Source organism: Hemitrygon akajei, chromosome 3, assembly GCF_048418815.1.
Source record: "Hemitrygon akajei chromosome 3, sHemAka1.3, whole genome shotgun sequence".
Taxonomy (NCBI): domain Eukaryota; kingdom Metazoa; phylum Chordata; class Chondrichthyes; order Myliobatiformes; family Dasyatidae; genus Hemitrygon; species Hemitrygon akajei.
In genome coordinates, this window is record NC_133126.1 from 71,388,748 (window position 1) to 71,409,344 (window position 20,597).

Below are 20,597 nucleotides of genomic sequence, written 5' to 3' on the forward strand. Positions count from 1 at the left end.
TTAACTCTGTTTCTATCTCCACACATGTTGCCTGTCGATCTGAGTGCTTACAACTGTTTTCTACTTTTTAAAATTCCTGGTGATAGGTATTGGACTACTTTATCAGCAAGGTGCCACTTTCAAACCTCAGCCGGGCTACTACTGACTGTAATTCAGCAGACTACAGTCCAGTAAAACGAGACTTAACTTTGGGTTAAGGATGCAAAGAGTTACCCTGGTTTTCTGTTTTAGGCTGTATTACAAAGGCACAAAGGGATTTGGTTCAATAATGTTACCCTTTACGTTAAATATTGGGGAAAAATTATGATGAAGCCAAGCCCATTGATCTTGAGGTTCCTGAGTGAAGCCTTTGATAACCTTCATCTGAAAGTACTTTAGAAAGCAGTTCTTATGGTGTTTGTTGCAGGAACATGTTTCTTCTGCTAAGTGCCTTTAACCATTCTCTGGGGTTTAATGGGAGCAGCTGAACAGGGTTGGCCGCTGCTTACATTGGAAATCTTGTCCCATTTACATCAGATTTAATATGCTGAGACCTGCTGAGATCTGGTCTAGGTTTCCTCTGGGGTTCTATGAAGATCACATCGCAACTGAATCTAATGAAAGATGACTTTAATATCTTCCTTGTGAACCTTAATCTTCAGCTAAATAGAGCAGTTGCTTCCCCATAATACACTTTAGTTTCCATTTGCTATTAGTTATATAATCCTTTTGCAGGGACTTAGGATAGGAGGTACATGACAGCAAATGAAGGTGAGTGAAGTGATCCCCTCTGGTTCAAGAGCCTCATGGTTGAGGAACAATAACTGTTCCTGAACCTGGAGGTGTGGATTGGTGGGCTATCCAGTGTTTTATGGTTTGTTCCCCTCATAGAATACTCATGAGGGTAACAAACAGTGTTGGCGCGTGGCCTAGTGGGCAAGGCATCGGACTAGTAACCTGAAGGTCACTGGTTCGAGCCTCAGCTGAGGCAGCGTGTTTGTGTCCTTGAGCAAGGCACTTAACAACACATTGCTCTGCGACGTCACCAGTGCCAGGCTGCATGGGTCCTAGTGCCCTTCCCTTGGACAACATCGGTGGCGTGGAGAGGGGAAGGCCTGCAGCTTGGGCAACTGCCGGTCTCCCATACAACCCTGCCCAGGCCTGCGCCCTGGAAACTCCAGGCGCAGATCCATGGTCTCTCGAGACCGGCGGATGCCACCACCAGAATACTCAGTCTTGCACCTGTAATAATTCGATAAGTTTAGCACTTGAAATGTTATCATTTTCATTGCTAAGGTATTGAAAAAGTACAAATGTAGAGCTAGGTTTGCATGAAAGGTTATGAATAGGCATGTTTAATTTTATCTACTCTATCTTATCTGCATATTCCTGTCATCTTCATATGTTTGTCTCGTTCATTCATAAAGTAATTTTCAGCCTCCCTGAAGTACTAATCATAAATTAACCAGAACAATTTACCTTGCATAAAGAAAGTAATTTTAGATGGCTATTATTTCATTGATCTTTTAATTAAATATGTTAATATTTATACCTTTTTAGATTTATCAATATTTAGAATTCTTCAGATTAGTTGCCTTTTAATTGGTATATAATTACAGTTCTAATGCATCGACTAGCCTTGTTTTAATAAACATTTTGTGCTCTAAAAGTACTTGAAATAATGTAATGAAAAAAATCACATACAGGAGTATTGCAGTAAAGTTAATTAAACTGCTATCAAGGGTTTTTGTGGTAATTATTTAGAACTTTTGGAAATAAATGTGCTTCAAAACTTCAAATACAGCATTTAATGCAACTTGGAACTTGATCTAGTAAGCCTTTCCCTAGAGCTGAAATGAAATATGTTTGATAAAAATAGTTGTAGAATAGACTAGGCGTCTATCGCTTATTAACTTTTAAATGTAACCTTTTGCATGGGCAAGTATGTATTTTTAGTCTTGCCATAGAATAGAAAGTGTGAGACAGAGTAATTACAATTGTAGGGAATACAACAAATTAAATAATACCTTAACTGAAAACGTGGGAGTTACTTCACAACTGAATAAAAATAAAATAATTTGAGCCTCACCGTCAACACCTTTGTTCATTCCACAGGTACACTCAATGTGACAATGGTTCCACAATTGCTCAATAAAACAAGAATCACTTAGCACCAAACCAAGTTTTGAGAGGAGAAAACGAGCTCTTCCTACATTTGGTTATACAAGAAAAAGATTCATATAATTTATTATTTCCAAATTTCCTTTTGTTATTTCAATTAAAGTTGTAATAAATTTTATTATTGATCTTCCAAGAGATAATATAGTCCAGTTATCATCAGCAGTAAGCCAGCTGTTAGCTGTCTATCAACCACCTGAAGTGGACAAGCAGAGCAGGAGCAAGAATGTCATTCCTTTGATCTGGCAAAGAGCAGCTGCTGATTTATGTACTACGACTTTGTTCTTCTGTTCTATTTTACTTTCTTTCCTTAGGCAGAACCATGAAATCTGGTGGAAAACTGCATTGTTCATTGCAACATCAACAAGCTCTGACAACTGCAACAGGCTTTCGTTGGCTCCGAGACAGCTCTCAGGCATCTCTTCTGATGCTCACCTTTCGAGATTCAGTTGTTATTGTTCAATTTAACTTCTGTACATTGAATGGACTGTGGCCAACACGCCTGGGGCATAAACACACCTGTATGAAAGGAGCCTTATTGTGGCAACCATCTCGTCCAAACTGCATACATACTACCTATTTCCATACGAAGAAAGAATGCTCCATCCTCCCCTATGGCAAATCTTGCCTGAAGTGTACTTCATATTTCTGCTGACCTCTAAAGCCTTATCCACAGTCAGAGCATTTTTCCTTTTTTATTTATTAAGGCTATAAGACTTAAAGAATGGGGATTAGAGGGGTAACTTTATATTTGGCTGTCTGTCAGTCACAAAACAAAAATTCTCTCAGGATCCATAGAACAAATCAGAAGGAAGATTCCTTACTGGGATTAGCTCCATTAACCCAGACCCAAAAATGCTCTCCTGACATGTATATTGCTGAGGTGACATCAGCTCCTCGCCCTTTGCATATGTCACCGTCACACGGCTTTCACTCTAGGTGCAGCATTAAACTGGCTTGTAATTTACAGAGTGCAGAGTAAATGTTTCTGTGAAAAGATTTTTGGTAGGCCCCAGTGAACGCTTCTCTGTGTAGATAAATCTAATGCAGTTAAGTTGCTTTACTATTAATCATCTGTGATGATGAATTCTAAACATAATCAATAACTGACTTTTACGCAGCCGTGTTAGATTACTTGATTGGATTAGAGATTATAGTAATGGATTTAATAAATCCTGACCATGTAGAGGGATGAGTCTCAATTCTTGTATTAAATACAGAGCAATCTGGAGATAATTATTGTTTTACAAAAACATTGTGCACAACAGAAGCAACTAGAAAATAGGTTATTAATGTGAACTTTTCTATATTACATAAAAGTAAACAGTATCTATTTTTCCATCTTATAGTCGGCTGCTCGGCCTACCTTACAAATCTTTGAAATCACTAGTTCAGGTCAATAAACTGAAGTGCCCGACCTCCAACTACTCCTGCAAGTGTCATTTAGAATAAGAGCAGTGAATCAGGAGAATATCTCAATTACGGAACTGATTGACTCCACAGAGAGTTGTTGCTCTGTCATTACAGTAGTAGGCAGTGAGCAGTCTGCATTGTGTATTAGCAGAGTTTAACATTATTTGCAGTGGAACAACATCAGGGCAATTCTATACAAGGGTGAAGTGATAATTATTTAATCAATATTGTGCAACATCATTTCTACATTCAACAACCCCTACTCAGACTTAATACAAAATACCAATTTCATTTTGCCTTAGCTTCTAAACTATTTACATAAGAACGTATCTGCAAATAATGATCTTTAGCAACCAAATTAAAAAGTGCAACTATGGATTTCACTGGATTAAGATTTCACTTTATTATATGAAGACAGTGAAATATATTTTAGGATAAGTTGCAAATGAAATGCATATGTTGAACAAAGGATCCGGATCAGAGCTAAACCTGTACCTATTGGTAGAGCACTGGATTAAAATAACAGCCGGGCTAGATTTCTCCCAGATCCCAAGGCAAAACCCACAAAGCCTAACTGTCAAGAAAACGCAAATGAAAGAAGATACTGGTTACAGAGTGGTGTGTCAGGCTCATCCCTGAGGCCACTGAATCAAGTTTTTCTGAGTCATATGACATTAATAGTATATAGTGCTTTCTCTATACTCATATTAAACCTCAAGTTTGTTTCTTTGAAAGCCACTCTCCTGCAACTATTTGTTTTAATTTGTAATGGAATTAGAAGACCAGACAAAGTTCCACTTTAAAATACCTTTAGACAGCACTTTTTATATGCACTTATAAACCAAATATCACCATTCTCTTGTGTGTATTACGTCAAACCTAGTTGGACAAAAATCAGTATTTTCCGACTTGTACTCTTGTGCTAAAACCTGTGTTCATCTTTTTTAAAAAGTCCACGTTATTAGCCTGAAACAATTTGTCCAAATACTTCAGACTTGGAGCAGATGAATAAATGTGATATAATGAGTCATCGCTGGCTTCCTAATATCTTTATGACTGATGTGCATTTTTCAAATTAACTTCTTCTCCACTTGCTGAAGTCACATATAGTGGATTTACATAACTCTACCAAATATCAACATAATTAATGCCCACATTCAACAAGAATGTCATTAAACTATGTCAATACATAGGTTTTTCATAAAAAGCATGAATAATTTAAGCATGTTCAGGCCAGGTTAAATGATACTATTTGAACTAACCTAAAGGGGGTGCTATTTTAAACTTCCCCACTGGATTTTTCTACTTGCTTCATCCCCATCATGACAATGAGTATCAAACAAGTGAATATATTTCAGAAGGAGTCAACCTACTTTGATAAAACTTTCATAACCAAGTAAATAATAAAAGATAATGGATAACCCTGAAGTGCTCAAGTTCCCAAATTTCTCAATATTTAATGATGTCATTTTTTTGGTAAAGTTAAGGGACTTGGATATAATGATAGAACACTCAAGTACTTTTTAAAGCAGATTCTAAACTGTAGTTAATCATTAAAGGTGCAACAAAACTGGGATATCATTTGAACAGCTGGCACATATTTATGTGAATATTTAGCTGTTTCATTCCCCTTTGCAGACTGATAATGGTTTGACCAATAGAGACCAAGGTTTCACACACAAGGGATCAGAAACTGATGTCTAGACCTAACCACTTAAGACAGGTGACTAATAGTCCTAATCCCAGTGGTGACTACCTCTTAACTATCTGTCTGGTCTGCATTAATATCTGGAGAATTTTTCTAAACCAGTCAATTTACAAAAGGTGCCAATTTAAGCCATTACAACTGTACCGCACAGATTAATTTCCAGTGAAACAAAAAAAAACTTGGCAGTCATAAGCAAAAATAAAAGCCAGCCAATGAACATAGTTTTCTTCCTGACTATTAGAAATTGTAGAGTAGCAGTCAACCGTTAACAGATTAATTGACACATTCATTAACAAACTGCAGTCTCTATCAGATGGTCCAATCAAGTTTGATAACATCAGTCCTTCTGTGGAATCCTCTTTAACACAATTTATCATCACCTTCTACCAAACACAGTGCTCTACCTGAAATGTCCGGATATCACAAGCTGGCTATCACTGGATTTATTGCGACTTATAGCCTCTATGAAATGCAGTCTCACTAGTGAAGCTAGCAGGTATTTCGGCTGGTAAACAACTACACTCATTTGAAATCTTTTTTAGACCATTTGCTCTCCTTTCTTTCCAATATCAGAGGGTTAATTACTTCCCTTTAAAAAAGTAGCATTTTTGTATTTTCTGTATAATAAGAACAGTGAAAATACATAATATGCTGTGCATAATGGAAGGAATCTAAAAGTGAATTGATCATTCTGGCAATTCAATCCAATTGTACCCCAGGAGGAGGATAAGTTTGAAAAGTTGCCAAGTAGAGCAGGTCAGCCAGTGGTTTCTGCCCTGCCAGGCATAAAAGATTCTTGCTAAACACCCAGGACTCTGAGGATGAGCACTGGGCTGGAAGAGAGTTTAACCACATTGTACCAAGTGCTGATTAAAGAGGAAAATCAGTTCTCATCCACAGGAAAAAATACTCACAATACCTTCAGTGAAGTTTTCTCTCAATTCTATCATGTTTTGCAGAAGGATCATCAGCAACATGTGTAGGGCAGTTAACACCCCTCACTCCTACATTGCTCTTCAATTAGATCCCAGCTAGTCTTCACTTCAATCCCATTTATCTGACAGCTCAATTTTACTCAATACCTTTCCTTTTCAAAATTCCATCAATCTGTTTTCAAAACTCGAATTGGTTCATATCCATCCCTTTGAGAAAGACAGAGTTCCAGATTTATATGTCCCTATGAGTTAAACAAGTTTTCCCAATTCTATAAATCAAGGTCCTTTCATTTTTAATGCCCTATCAATGGAAATAGTTTTCCTCTATCATGTCTGTCAACTCCTTCCAATATTTTGAACACCTCAATTGCCCACAAGCCCACTGAAGTCACGAATCCTCATTTGGTGGAATTTCTTCTGAAAGGAAGACTTTCACAGAAAATAAATCCTAACTAATTACAAATTTGACTTTAAAGTTATAATGCTTTTTCATCAATCCTAGTTGAGATTTCTGTTAAAATCTGAGTTGAATACATTCAGTAGAGTACAATATTGTACCGAGTATGGGCAGCTTGGCAAAGCATCTTCAAACATTGCAGCAAATGTGAGGCTTAGTGAAGAGTGCTTGAACGCTGGAAGTGGACATACTTCACAGAGTAGATTGGATTTGATGAAACCTTGAAATTATAGAATGCATTGTGTGTTGAATTTCAAGTTAAACCCTTTAACACTGAAGCTGACTGGGGGACTAAAGCAATAAATCTGACAGTATGGACAGAAGTTGCTGTGAAGACTTCTGTATTCCACATATAAAAAAGCAACAGCTAGTGGAAGTAGTATCCCATTTGGCTATTCAATAAAGTAGTCCCCAAACTGAAGTGCAAAGAACTTAAAGACCTGATAAAGCTGATATCACCAGAAAGAACATATTATTTTACAAAATGAAATGCAGAGCATTTGCTGGTAAAACGAGATACTCCTTCCTCTTTCTAAGCTGTCTAAAAGCACAACCTGCAGACTACTTTTCATATCTGCTTTCTCGAGTTTTATTTTGACATTATTTCTTCAATGGTTTGCTCTGAAATATCAGACTGACTGCTTACCCCCTCCTCAACCACCCCCCGCCCTCAATTGTTCCTTTTTATAGCCTTTGATGGCCTTTTCATCTCAGTGATGCAGTTCTTGGTCACAAATCTCACTGCTATTCCACTGTGTGACATCTTCACTCGTTTGCTGCTGCTCATTAACAAACAATACTGCTGTGAAATTGGTTTAATGACAAAGTAATAAAATTGCTATTCAACTCACAGATTGCCCGAGGCTCTTCGAGCTCCTACAAGGCTTACACTGCCTTGCCAAGATGCATTAAGCTGCTTATTTGTGTTCACTGCATCCTTCACTCTGTTTTAGTCTATTTTTCTCTGTCTATATCCAATACTGTTTTCTTGCTGCCATCCAACTTAAAATTAAAGTTGATTTATGCATGTAACCTATGCCACTTTGAGTCCAAGTTTGCTACATCACATGACTAGTACTATAGATATTCATAAAAAATAACATGGCCTCTCAAACAAAGGGGGAAGAAGTTTTATAATGCAATTTATCTCAACTTAAGCAGATAACTCTACCCTGTCTCTAAGCAAGTATATAATGTTTCCAGACTCGTTTTCTATATCATAATATCTTGCTCACAAATATGAAAGAGTCTGTGTCAGCAGAGACTTCATCAGTTTTTGTTTACAGAACATTGATTTGTGCCAGTGATGTCATCACATTAACAATGCTACCGCTTGGCAGGAAATGGTGTGGCCGCATTTAATATGTCCACGATAAATAGAAATGTACTGTGTAGTTTACAGAAAAGATGTCTTGATAATTTTCTTTAAAGGAGAAAGTTAATGTAAATGCATTATGGCTGACGCTCTCTAGAGGATATTAAATAAGCACTATTGTTTGGTAATGGAAGAGGCTGTCTCAACTGCCCCCAGCATCATATCACGTCCCCTTATTCCACAAGTTGACACTGCTCCTTTAAATATCAGCTTGCCTTCTCGCTTGGACTATTTGAAGATTTTATTAATACAAGATGTACGCATACCTACAGAGCTGCTTTTCTGCCACCTGTTTTTCATAACGGTGCCCATTTCTAAAACTTTTTGCTTACCATTTCTGGAGGCCACAACCTCCCCATGATTTACTATTGATGGACAAGAGTGAAATAGCCAAAACAGCTATGTAACAGGTGGGTAATTCTAATTATAAGCAGCTAACATTTTTATTGCTTATAATGTAAGCAACTCTATGAGTAATTTGAGCTTTTATTCTGTTTCCCAAAACAATCCTTCTGACTTTCTTAAAGCAGTGGCTTGGTTTGAAACTCCTCGATGTGTGATGTGTGGAAGGAACATTACACAAGAGCGTTATAAGAGAGTGTTATGCAGCAGGCATGGAGAAGGAGACGAACGGTCAGAGTGGGGAGAGAGGGAAGGAGGTAGGTACATGGTTGAATAAAAGTGTTTTAGAACTTTATTTTGAACCGGACAGAAAGTCTATCAGAAAGAGCAATGTGGGAAGTGAGTTTCAGATCAGGCTGAAGAAGAGCCAACCAATTGTGGAGCTGGGAAAACAGGAGCCAATGTGTAAAGTGACACTGGAGGACAGGGGGGGATAGTCGAAACAGGATGTGTGATTTCCAAGGAACTGCCTGAGCACTGAATTTTGTCGCTATCGCAAAAGACTACCATGGATTGCTTCATTTGCTGCGGAGTTACTAATGGAACTGAATATTGTGCAATCAATAGGGAACACCCTCACTTCTGGCATTTTATTAGAAGGAAGATCACAAGTGAAGCAGCTGAAGGTAGCTGGATCTACTGCATGGTCGTGAGGAACTCCACTGTGCTGGGACGATTGACCTCTGACAACCACCACCATTTCCTTTGTGCACCATATGATTCCAACTGCTGGAGCGTTTTCCCTTTGATGTCTACTGAACTGTAAAATTGCCATAGCTTTAATTCCAAAAGAGTAGATGACAACCTCCCTGGTGTTCTGGCCAGTATTTATCCTTAAAATGACATTACTAGAGGGCAGATTTTTTGTGATTTTCACATTGCAGCTTGTGGGTGCTCTCTGAATGCAACTAAATGTTCCATTTCCTTTACAACAACAGTGACAAAGACTGACTGTATTTTTCAGACATCCTGATGTTATATAAGGATGCTATATAAAGGCAGAAAGTGTCAGCATAAACACAAGAGATTCTGCAGATGCTGGAAATCTGGAGCAACACACACAAAATGCTGGAGGAACTCAGCAGATCACATAGCACCTATAGACAAGAATAAGCAGTTGACGTTTCGGGTCAAGACCCCCAGCAGAGAGGAAAACACAGAGTTAATGTTTCAGTTAATAATCTCTTATCAGTCATTGCATAAGTTTGGGTTTCAACCATGTGTGAAGCTTCATGTTGCTGGAGTCAACTGAGATGGGAAGATCAATTGCTTGTAGACACTGGTTGGAGAACAGAAGGAATTTTGCTGATGTTGCATTATCTTGGATAAAACATTTGGCTTAGTTAAGGCTTCCCCTTCAGACAAGCATTTGAAACAGAGCAGAATCAATGGGCCAAATGGCCTAATTCTGCTCCTATGTTCTATAGTCTTATGGTCTAAGCAACAGCCTAAGTTTTAGAAAAAGACTTTGAAAGATAGAGATGAATGCTATTTCAGTACCTGATCTCAGACTTTTGGATATCATAACTTACACAAAATAAACCACAGAAGTAAAAACAATAGCAATGAAAGTAATTGGCTATTTTATTACAAACTATCGATCTTGGGTTCAATGATAATAGTCTTATCTTTCAGTCAGTAGGCTATGGATTTAAGCATATCTCAGATGGAATTTATAAAATTACATGATCTGAGATTATCCTAAACATGCAGTAAGTCTTCTCCGGGAACACTGGCCAAAATGTATCCCTCAACCCATAAACCCAGTAGATTATTTGGTCAATTATGTCATTGGTCTTTCCTTCAAACTGACAACTACATTTCCCTAACATATTCAAATTGCAGACAAGGTCTGAGTTTCATGGATGGAGAGCTATGGCTTTGATAAGGAAGCCTTTCTATGGATCAATTCTCAGCGCACATGAGCAGTTAGTTGACAGGATGCAAAGATTTCAAAATTGGCAGTGCTCAGGAGATGCAATGGAACATGACAGTCAACTGGACTGGCTAAGTTCAGGCGCTATAAGTTCTGAAAGAAAACATTTTAATACATCAATTGAAGGAAAAATTGGAATGGAACTAGCAACTGATGTTTTCCTTTTTCCCTCTAGGTCACCATTAAGATTGATATACTCAAAAGTAGTGATTATCATGATATCGGAAGTGTTAGTTAAAAGAGAAGTAATAGTTTCTTGTTGATACAATATACTCCTAAGAAGTCAGGGTTAACCCTTGGACTCAGCACAACAACCCAACAACAATGCAAGGCACTATTTAGCTGTCAATTAGCATTATTAAAATGAGACCAATCATATCATTAGCACAATGTTTCAATTTTACCCATTGCCTTCAGGTCACATAAGACACTAGTGTAGAATTAAGGCAGTTATTATAACCTTTTGTGACATGCCTCACGATATATTGGCTTCTCACTTGTTTAATTCTGTAGTTGCTGTTCAGAAGTCTGTAAGTGGAATCTATGTGCTGTTTGCATCATCACAAGTTAGAGATGTAGCAGATTGCAGTATAAACACGCTGGGGTATAAGTCACTGAACTCTGGTGTTCCTCTCATAGCAAATTGATAGCATAATTTTATTATACTCTGAACAATGACTACAGGGAATGTGCAAGATCTGCACGGCTCTACATATAATCCATTTGACTAAATGTAACACTTCCATTAGATGAGTGTATAATGAAAGCAGTACTGGATGCCAGCAAGGACTATAACATTTCAGTTTTCAGATCTTGTCAAAAGGGCACACAATAAATCATACATATAGCTTATTAAATGTCATAGGCAGGTGATCCAACAGGGAGCACAAGGAGGGTGCTTATATTGCAAGATGACTTCGCTGTCATGTGATATGTATTCTTCAGAGCACTAAGGTCAGAAATCCTTCACATGGATTTTAATAAGCTACTTATTACCGTCTTTCAATGCTAATTATTTGATATATCCTTTTGGTAACCATCTATTAATATTGAAGTGGTAGCCGTATTTTAACAATGATTGGGTAATAACAATCATTGTTCATTTTTATATAATTGATAATGCAATTCTCCTGAAGAACTGGGAAGATTCTTCTATTGGGGAGAATTTAAAAAAAGATCTTGAAAAATTTGGCTACTAATTTCTACTCTATTATAATATGTTATTAGGACAAAATTGAACTTTTTACCTTTATAATGAAATAAAGTGACTTCAAATTGCCAATGCAATATTACACCCTCAAAGGTGATTGCGAAAATCTATTAAATTTTAAAGTACAGTTTATTATAAATATCTTCAGATTCTTCACTTATGCCAAATTTAACTGTCGATCAAGTATTAATTAGAAATCATAGAGCAGTGAAAAGAAACCTAGAAGTTAAATTATAAGGCTTAATTGTGTGTGCAGGGAGGCAGATAAATACTGCAACTACTGTATGTGAACAGGTCAGAGGACTGGTGTTCTGAGGTGAATGTGTCAACTCCTGACTCCCCAAAGCCTTTCCACCCTCTCCTATCCACAAGTTAGGAGTGTGATGGATATTCCCCATATGTCTGATGAACATAGTTCTAACAACATTCAAACAACTCAATGTTCTCCAGGATAAAGCACCACATTTGATTGGCACATTAATTTCCTCCATCACTGGTGCACTACGCACATCTTCCATATGATGCGCTGGAGTGACTCGCCATGCCTTTTTTAACAGCACCACCCAAATCAATAACATCTACCACCTAGAAGGCCAGAGACACCAGGCACTTGCAAACCTACTAACTCTAGCCTGCTCAACATGTCACGCATCATCTTGACTTGGGTCAAAATTTTGTAACTCCTTCCCAACTGCTCTCTGGGATCACCCTCACCGTAAGGACTGCAGTGGTTCAGGAAAGTGGTTATGATCACATTTTTTAAGGGCAGTTAGGGTTGAGGAAATACACATTGAATTAGTAACTAAAAGCTCCTATCTCTGTCTCATGCACAACTCTATTTTCAAGCATTATCAATTCTGCTAGCATTAAGAGAGAGAAATAAAATTGCCAGTTTCTTAAAATTTCAGATGCACAATATGCAGTTTACACACTGTTGTATTCAACCCAGAAAGATAAACTGAATCTGTACACTAATGCAAAATTTGGTGTCTGTCATCATTCATTATATAGAGAAGGATAAGATAAATTTCACACCATATGCCATTAAATACTGATTCTTGCCAAAAGCCACTACAATATTTTCCCATGAGTCACAACTGAATCCAAAGATGTTTTCACAACAATCAGATAAACTTAAAAAGAAACAGTAATTTGACACTACGGAGGAAAACCTCAGTCTTCAGGTATCATGTGATTTAAAATCCCATACTGTACTAAAATTCCCCTAAGTGGGCACACCCCAGAGAATTCAGTAAATCTTTCTTTCTAAATATAGAACTGAAACAAAAGACAAAGGTAAAAATACAGCTCATTATACATAAAATATTCCTTTATTTTGCTCTTTATTATTGCATAGATGCCTTTGAAACATGGCTAACTACTTTATCCTGAATTGCCCAGAATTCTTTTTTATTGCCTCTTACAACTGAAAATTAAGCAAATGCTACAGAATTGCAAACATGGTTTCAGCTGTCTGAAAATGATGTGCCACTTGCGATATCAAAACAGGGCTTCCTTCTGACCTCTGCAAGCCTTGATTGTGCAGTTGAGACAAAGGAATGATTCAGCATCCCTTCATGTGACTGCTTGAAACTAAAAAGGGCTGCATCAGTCCACTGGCACTGGCCATTAATTTCCTGATACCAAATGAGAAAGCTCTTCAAATTGATCAGAGCACTTCTGCAAAACACTCTTTAGCTTGGGAAACAAGAACTTGCATGTTTTTTTGGCTATTTAGAAGCTCTTTCTATTTTCATAAGTGTGCAATCTCTGCACTTTATGATGCCTAATGGGACCATGATCTAGCACTTGATATCACATGTCCAGTGTTTACAAATGTACACCCTTGCATCACCTTTGACTTCCAGCACAGCAATCAAGACTGTACATCTAATTCTTGTTTCAGAAATGACAGTGTCAGCTGATCACTGTGAAGCTTTTGATGTTTGAGTGGCTGAGCTCTTAACATTGTCAGTTCTTTAGGAAATATTCCATTATTAATTGGGTACAAAATGTACTATATCTAGCACAACATAAACTGGCAAAATTAAAGTACTCAATTGCTTCAAATGTTATCTAACTCATTGGTTTCAAGATATCATTTCAAAGATGGATACAATTATTAAATTCCATGAAACGTGTATTTTCAATTTAAAACAATTCAGTAATTTTTTTGATCTTCAATACAGCAGTTTATTTCTGCATAAGCCTGCCTGACAGAATATAAGCAACTCAATTTTCTGCTCTGTAGCTAGGCACATTGCCTTTTACATAGTGCTAGCATGAAAAGGCCGTGGCTAAGCTTTGGTTACTGGTGTAATTGAAATGCTATCCACACTATAGGGTGCATTAAAGTCAGATAACAGCAGTTCCTGTGGCCAATTTAAGTAGCTTGACTTCCCTAGGAAAAAAAAAATTGCCTGACAGATAAGGCAGACAAACTGGCTAATTCTCCAGGCATGTCTCTCATTGTGATCCTAGAAAAATGAGAAAAAAATGAATCACAGAACCACAAAATCAATTGACCCTCAGGTTGCTCATCAGGCACGGAGTCCGATAAACCTAAAAGCTTCGTTAATGTCTGCCTGCCTGTATCCCACAGATAGAGCACTTTGTAAATGAACCTGCTTTGATAAATATATTAAGGAAAGCTGCGAATAAAAGGAAAGTCTTCTCATTTGTAAATACAACCTCTGCTACATGGAATTATAATGATAAAATGGGGTTCCATGTAATTAAGTTTGTATAAGACCTGAAATCCGTGCAAATACCTTCCCTGAATTTTGAAAGGAAACTGTCAGTTCAATTAATCTGAACATCACCCGAGAATGTACTGAACAAAATTAAGCTGCAGATAAAGCCCGGGCCAGTATTTTGATAAGTAATTCCTGTATCATTTCTTTGGTACTGTGATCATTTCATTTAATCCAACCTCCCTACATCTCCCCCACTACCATTCAAAGTTATGTGTTAAGCCATCTACAAAGGGACAACTAGTATTACTGCTGTTGCAGTAATCCACCATATCACACATGTAAAATGGGAAAAAATGTATACTTTTGCAAACATGATCAAAAAAGAAAATCAATATCCTATTCTAAATACAATTTTGAAATGGGACAATGCAAAGCCTTCTATCTGGCACACCAAAATCAAAGTTGCATGCCTGTGTGCCAAATAGTTCTGAGCCTCCAAAAAAAAAGGGGGTTAGTTACAAAGCAAAGCACCTTTGAGAGAGAAACCGAAGTGGGGTAAGTCACTCACCAGTTATTCACTTGTAGGATTGTGAGTCCTGTGTCCTGGGCTAACTGTTTCTTCTGCTCCTCTGATGGGTACGGATGCTGCACAAAATAATAAGCATTAGCCATGAGTAGCTTGGAACCACAAAACAGAATCTGGCACTGATTAAACTCACTCTAACTACAGAGGGACAGTGTTTCATTATAAAAAAAATCTTTGCAAGGAAAGAGGGCAATGCTCATCTAATATGGATTTTTTAAAATGAAATGAATTATTTTGATTGCTGGGTGTTGACACTTTTTTGGATCAGCCTGCAGCCCTTTTGAAAGGCATGTAATTGCAGGAGGCTTTCCTCATCTTACCTTGTCCATATTAGTAATGACCCCTTGCTACTACTAAACCACTAATAGTTTTCAGCAGAGGCGAATGAAATGAATAGGATGAATCTAAATTCACAGTTGGTAATTTGCATTGTATAAGGCTGCCTTAGCCTCTTGGACTGCTCTTGGTCATCAATCCTTGGCTGTCAGGTACTGCACTACGCCACAGTGATAAATATGCTTCCTAACACCAGAATTCATCCAAACAATGTGATTGTCCTTTATTTTACACTCAGTAATGAAGATAATTAATGGCTGATAAAAACAAGGATGTTTTGCAGTAAGAAGAGGGAGTACAATCAAAAGGTTTACACAATAATTCTGAATGGGACATGTTTTGGAATCATTTCTTAGTAAACCTCTAGTGGCTCAAGACTGCAGCCACAAATGTACTAGTTATTATGTGTTGTCAAAATATGCCTTTCCCTTTTCCACCTAATTCATCAATATTAGCTCTTCCTGCATCGAAGCCAGTACAAATGACAGTGAAATGTCAGTATAAAGCCAAGGCTAACTATTGTAGAAGCAAAGCATCTTCAGGTAATGCAGTTACACTATATATATGGCCATTTGAAATCTCTAATTCAGTCATTTCTGGCATAGCCATCCTGTAGCAATTGAGGTTTCCCAGTGGAATACATGCTAGAATATAGTAACAATGATGATGGATCACCTCATCACTGTGGAACCAGACTGTGGTGAATTAAGGACACAGGTCATAGGTTTGGCTGTCCTCGAACCACTCTGCACTGATGAAGCTTTCAGAGGTGTGAAATGGTAGCTACGCAGAGTATGTACTTTAACCAGATACTAATTTTCATCTTTCCTGCTACAAAGACAGAACTCTGCCCCTTAGTCTTCTCGCTAGCAATGACTGAAAATGATTTTACACTAAACACTTTCTACTAAATTCCATATTGGACATTTTTTTTTCTGCACAAGATTAAGTGTGTAGTCAATTTATGCTGCAACTAGATGTGGACTTAAGTATTACTACTTCCTGGCAGCAGCCAGACCAGGCAGGATTGCTGCATGACTCACTGAGGCTCATAGACACGTACTACTAAACATGGAGAGAGAGCAAAGCACGGGCATTCAAATCACAGCAAATAGCTTTATTTGCTTGCTGCTTCACCAGGGCTTACAGGCTGCACAATAACAATTATGGAAGCCCCAGTGAAAGGCCATCACTATGGTGAAATAAAACAGTTATCATTTCTTACACTTCAAAGGCTGGGATCATAAGCCAGTAGCTGTGTAATGTTGCTATGAACAGGGTTCCCCCACATACAAAAAAAACAGTTGCTGCCCCCTCAACAATAGCTGGCTTTGCTGCTGTTTTCCCCCTGGCATCCAGCCAGATGCTGGTTTGGTACACCATTAATTTATGTTCACTGAGTTGGTGCAGGTCTATTGCAATGCTTTTCATCAATTTGCCTTCCAAGTTGAGACTGTGGCCTGCCAAATTCTGAGCTAATATGTTGAAAGCATTATACTGAATGTGATCAGTGAAGTTAAAGTAAGTTTTTGTCGTTCATCAATTTACTAATGCTCGTACACTGTGTGCAGATTCAAATACCGACTCACTGCCAGAGCCCGCACCTTTCTCACAGAAGTGAAATTTTCACTGAATATCGGTGATATTCTACAAATTACTGCTCTGTCATAAATTCATGAAAATATACAGTACCTGCAATCAGCATGCACTCTGAATAAACATCAACACCAATTTAATGGCTTGTGCACACATTGTAAACCAGAAAACCTCAGTGGAGGCAAATCCAGATAAATCAAACAAACTCAACCTCACACAGGCAAGAAGAAATTGGGCTCTTATTGCAGTTTATTTAATTCCACAATATAAGCACAACATTTTAGTGCAAGGATTTGAAGTAAATGCATAATATGCATTTTGCTATGCACGATAACATAGTTGTTAGCACACTTGGACTCAACCTCAAGATGAAGATTAAAATACTGTGTGCGAAATTGATTAAAACCAAATACCTTGTGTCCCAGTTAAGCTGCACGTTTGATGTTCATGTGGAACGAACTTCCACACCATACCAATACTAAGCATCTGGTGGAACTCTGTCAATTTTGCAGATACTGCTAACTCAATGTAAGTTGCAAATTCACTGGGACAACAACAGAGCAAATGGAGGGTGTAAACGTAACTGTCCCTCACAACCACGTTCAAAATCCACTATGTGCGTGCAGTTTAACAGGAACACTGTAGCTTCCAGAGCACCTCATGTTAAATACTTTTCTCTCCAGTGGCTGGAATAAAAAAGGCGGAATGGAAAGATTAGCCACAGGAGGAATAAAAGGCCAGTTTAAACCACCTACTGCTCCTCACTTTAAACAAAACTGAGAAAATACACTCAATAGAAGGAATCGGCATAATAGATCCCAAGCACTGATGACCAGAGATGACAGTTCCATCCTGTCCCCTAAATTACTGGATCAGTGTAGCCAGAATTTATGAGAGTCAGACAGTGGACCTCACATAGCTCACATATTAGACCATTAGGCATCTAACTACCTCTGAACAATTTCAATGCATTATCTCTCCTTCTCCCTGGGGCACAAACTTCACTCTTCCATACTTTTAATATATTTTGTCTGCACGAAGCAGATCGAGTTATTACATGCTAGCAGAACACAGCAAACACTAGTATCCTGCCTGTAAGTTTAGGAGCTGATTTCAGCATGTCTACCAACTGTAAAACAGCATACATAGCCACACAATAAACTTTATCTGGAGGTGGTTTTTATACTTCTGAGCTAGAACTTGATTTGTTTTGGTGCTGACTGTAGATCAAACTCTTTCCTAGAAAGAGGGTTCATTATTTTTGTTTACAAGTCATGCACATACGGAATCCACTTATCTTAATTTCATAGAAAAGCCTGCAGAAACCACAAATAGATGAGTGGTTTCCACATGAATTAACTCAAGTCAGTGGTTACGAGGCATTCCATCAGAAATCTTTGCATTCAGCACATCATATAAACAACACAGTCGTGCAACAGAACAATGGACTGTCTACAAAAATGATCCAACTATCACTACCAAGCCAGCTTCGGCGAAAAGTGCCACAGTCCCATCTATAGAATACTTGCAATAAGTCAGTTTGCAAATTCTGCATATTGAAATAAGATCAAAAGTTCCTTCACGGGTACCAAATGAGCCACAGATGTAATGTTTCCTCCGATCAGCTGCTTAACCAATGTGAAACTAATAAAAGAAGTGCACTCCCTATCTGAACAAGGTGATCATGGAAGTACACCCCAGGCTTGACACCTTAGATTATTTTGTGATCTCACTCTGCGATACAGTTTGAGCTTCAACATAACGAGAGCCCACAGTTCTGATATTTGCCCATTACAAGCTATCCCTCTGACATGATGACAAACCAACAGAATTCAAGCAGCATCTCTGGAGGCAAAGGGATGATCAAGGCCTAACATCAAATCTAAGAATACAGAGGCAGGACAGCAAGTATAAAGAGGTGAGAGGGAGGAGTGAATGGAGGCTAGAAGGTGAGAGGTGGATCTAGATAAAGGAAGGGTGATGGGCAGATCGAGCCAGGTTGGGGACGGGATAGAAAAAGTGAACCAAGGGGGAAGAAAACCAGGAAGGGTCTCAGCCCGAAATGTCGACTGTACTCTTTTCAATAGATGCTGCCTGGCCTGCTGAGTTCCTCCAGCATTTTGTGTGTGTTGCTTGGATTTCCAGCATCTGCAGATTTTCTCTTGTTTGACATAGGAATGTGGGTGGTGGGCCATTTGAAACAGGTAAGGAGGGATAATAAGCGTTGTAATGATGGGGGTGGGGAGAGATGGAAAAGGTGAACAAAGGGAGAGAGAATCTGGGTGGGCTGCTGGAACAAGGGGGTGTAGGATATATGAATTTGGAAAATTTAATGTTGAAGCCATTGGGCTGTAGTCTACGCACATGGAATGTCAGGTACTGTTCTTTGAGTTTGCAACTGGCCTCAACAGGGCAGTGGGGAGGCTAAGGACAGATAGGTGGGTGTGGGAATGGAAAGGAGAGTTGCAGTGACAGGCAGAGCACAGGCAGAGATAGATGAGTGGCCCAGGGAGTATTGGAGAGGACGGTTACACAGAGAATACAAATGGAGGTCGAGGGGAAGATATGGCTGGTGACGGGATCCTATTGCAGCTAATGTAAATGGTAGACAGTCATATGCTGGATGTGAAGGCTAGTGAGGTGAGAAGCAGAGGAACTCTTCCTCTGTTCTGTGAGAGTCAAAATCTGTTGATACAGTCATAGAGTAATACATCATGGGAACAGGCCCTTCAGCCCAACTCATCAATGCTGACCATGGTGCCCACCAAGCTGGTTCCATTTGTCTGAGTTTACGCCATATCCTTGGAAGCCCCTCCTATCTACCTATTCCTTCAAATGCTGGAAATCTAAACCAAAAACATAAAATGAATACTCAGCAGGTCAGGGAACATCTCCAGTTTGCTTCAACACATTGTCATAGTCAAGAAGGGAAAGAGACACCGCCGAGGAGAACAAGGCAAGAGAGACGGCCGGAAATCCCATCAGACGGCAGAGTAGAACTGTTTCAGTTTGGGCATTTCTAGAGGAGAAGTGGCAGTGATTTCACCGTGAGTGAAAATCAAGACAATTGTAGATGGTGGAAATATAAGCAAAACATAAGATACTGGGAAAATACGAGGAAATCTGCAGATGCAGGAAATTCAAGCAACTCACACAAAATGCTGGTGGAACACAGCAGGCCAGGCAGCATCTATAGGGAGAAGTGCTGTCGACATTTCCGGCCGAGACCCTTCGTCAGGACTAACTGAAAGGAAAGATAGTAAGAGATTTGAAAGTAGGAGGGGGAGGGGAAAATGCAAAATGATAGGAGAAGACCGGAGGGGTAGGGTAAAGCTGACAGCCGGAAAGGTGATTGGCAAAAGGGTTACAGAGCTAGAGAAGGGAAAGGATCATGGGATGGGAGGCCTCAGGAGAAAGAAAGGGGGAGGGGAGCACCAGAGGGAGATGGAGAACAGGCAGAGTGATGGGCAGAAAGAGAGAAAAAAAGGAGGGGGAAAAAGCTAAATATATCAGGGATGGGGTAAGAAGGAGAGGAGGGGCATTAATGGAAGTTAGAGAAGTCAATTATGGCATGAACATTGACTTCTCTAACTTCCATTAATGCCCCCCTCCCCTTCTTACTCCATCCCTGATATATTTAGCTTTCCCCTCTCCTCATTTTTCTCTTTCTGCCCATCACTCTGCCTGTTCTCCATCTCCCTCTGGTGCTCCCCTCCCCCTTTCTTTCTCCCTAGGCCTCCCGTCCCATGATCCTTTCCCTTCTCCAGCTGTGTATCCCTTTTGCCAATCA

The 20,597-nt window shown here is 38.9% G+C and overlaps 1 protein-coding gene across 11 annotated transcripts in view; it reads right to left on the minus strand.

The window, feature by feature from the left end:
• Window positions 1–20,597, minus strand: part of meis2a (Meis homeobox 2a) — a 109,466-nt gene that overhangs the window by 22,635 nt on the left and 66,234 nt on the right. For all 11 annotated transcript variants that reach the window (XM_073040101.1, XM_073040103.1, XM_073040102.1 and 8 more), the window contains one exon: window positions 14,858–14,934. In XM_073040101.1, the coding sequence (XP_072896202.1) occupies window positions 14,858–14,934 (77 nt within the window). The remainder of the gene's footprint in view (window positions 1–14,857; window positions 14,935–20,597) is intronic.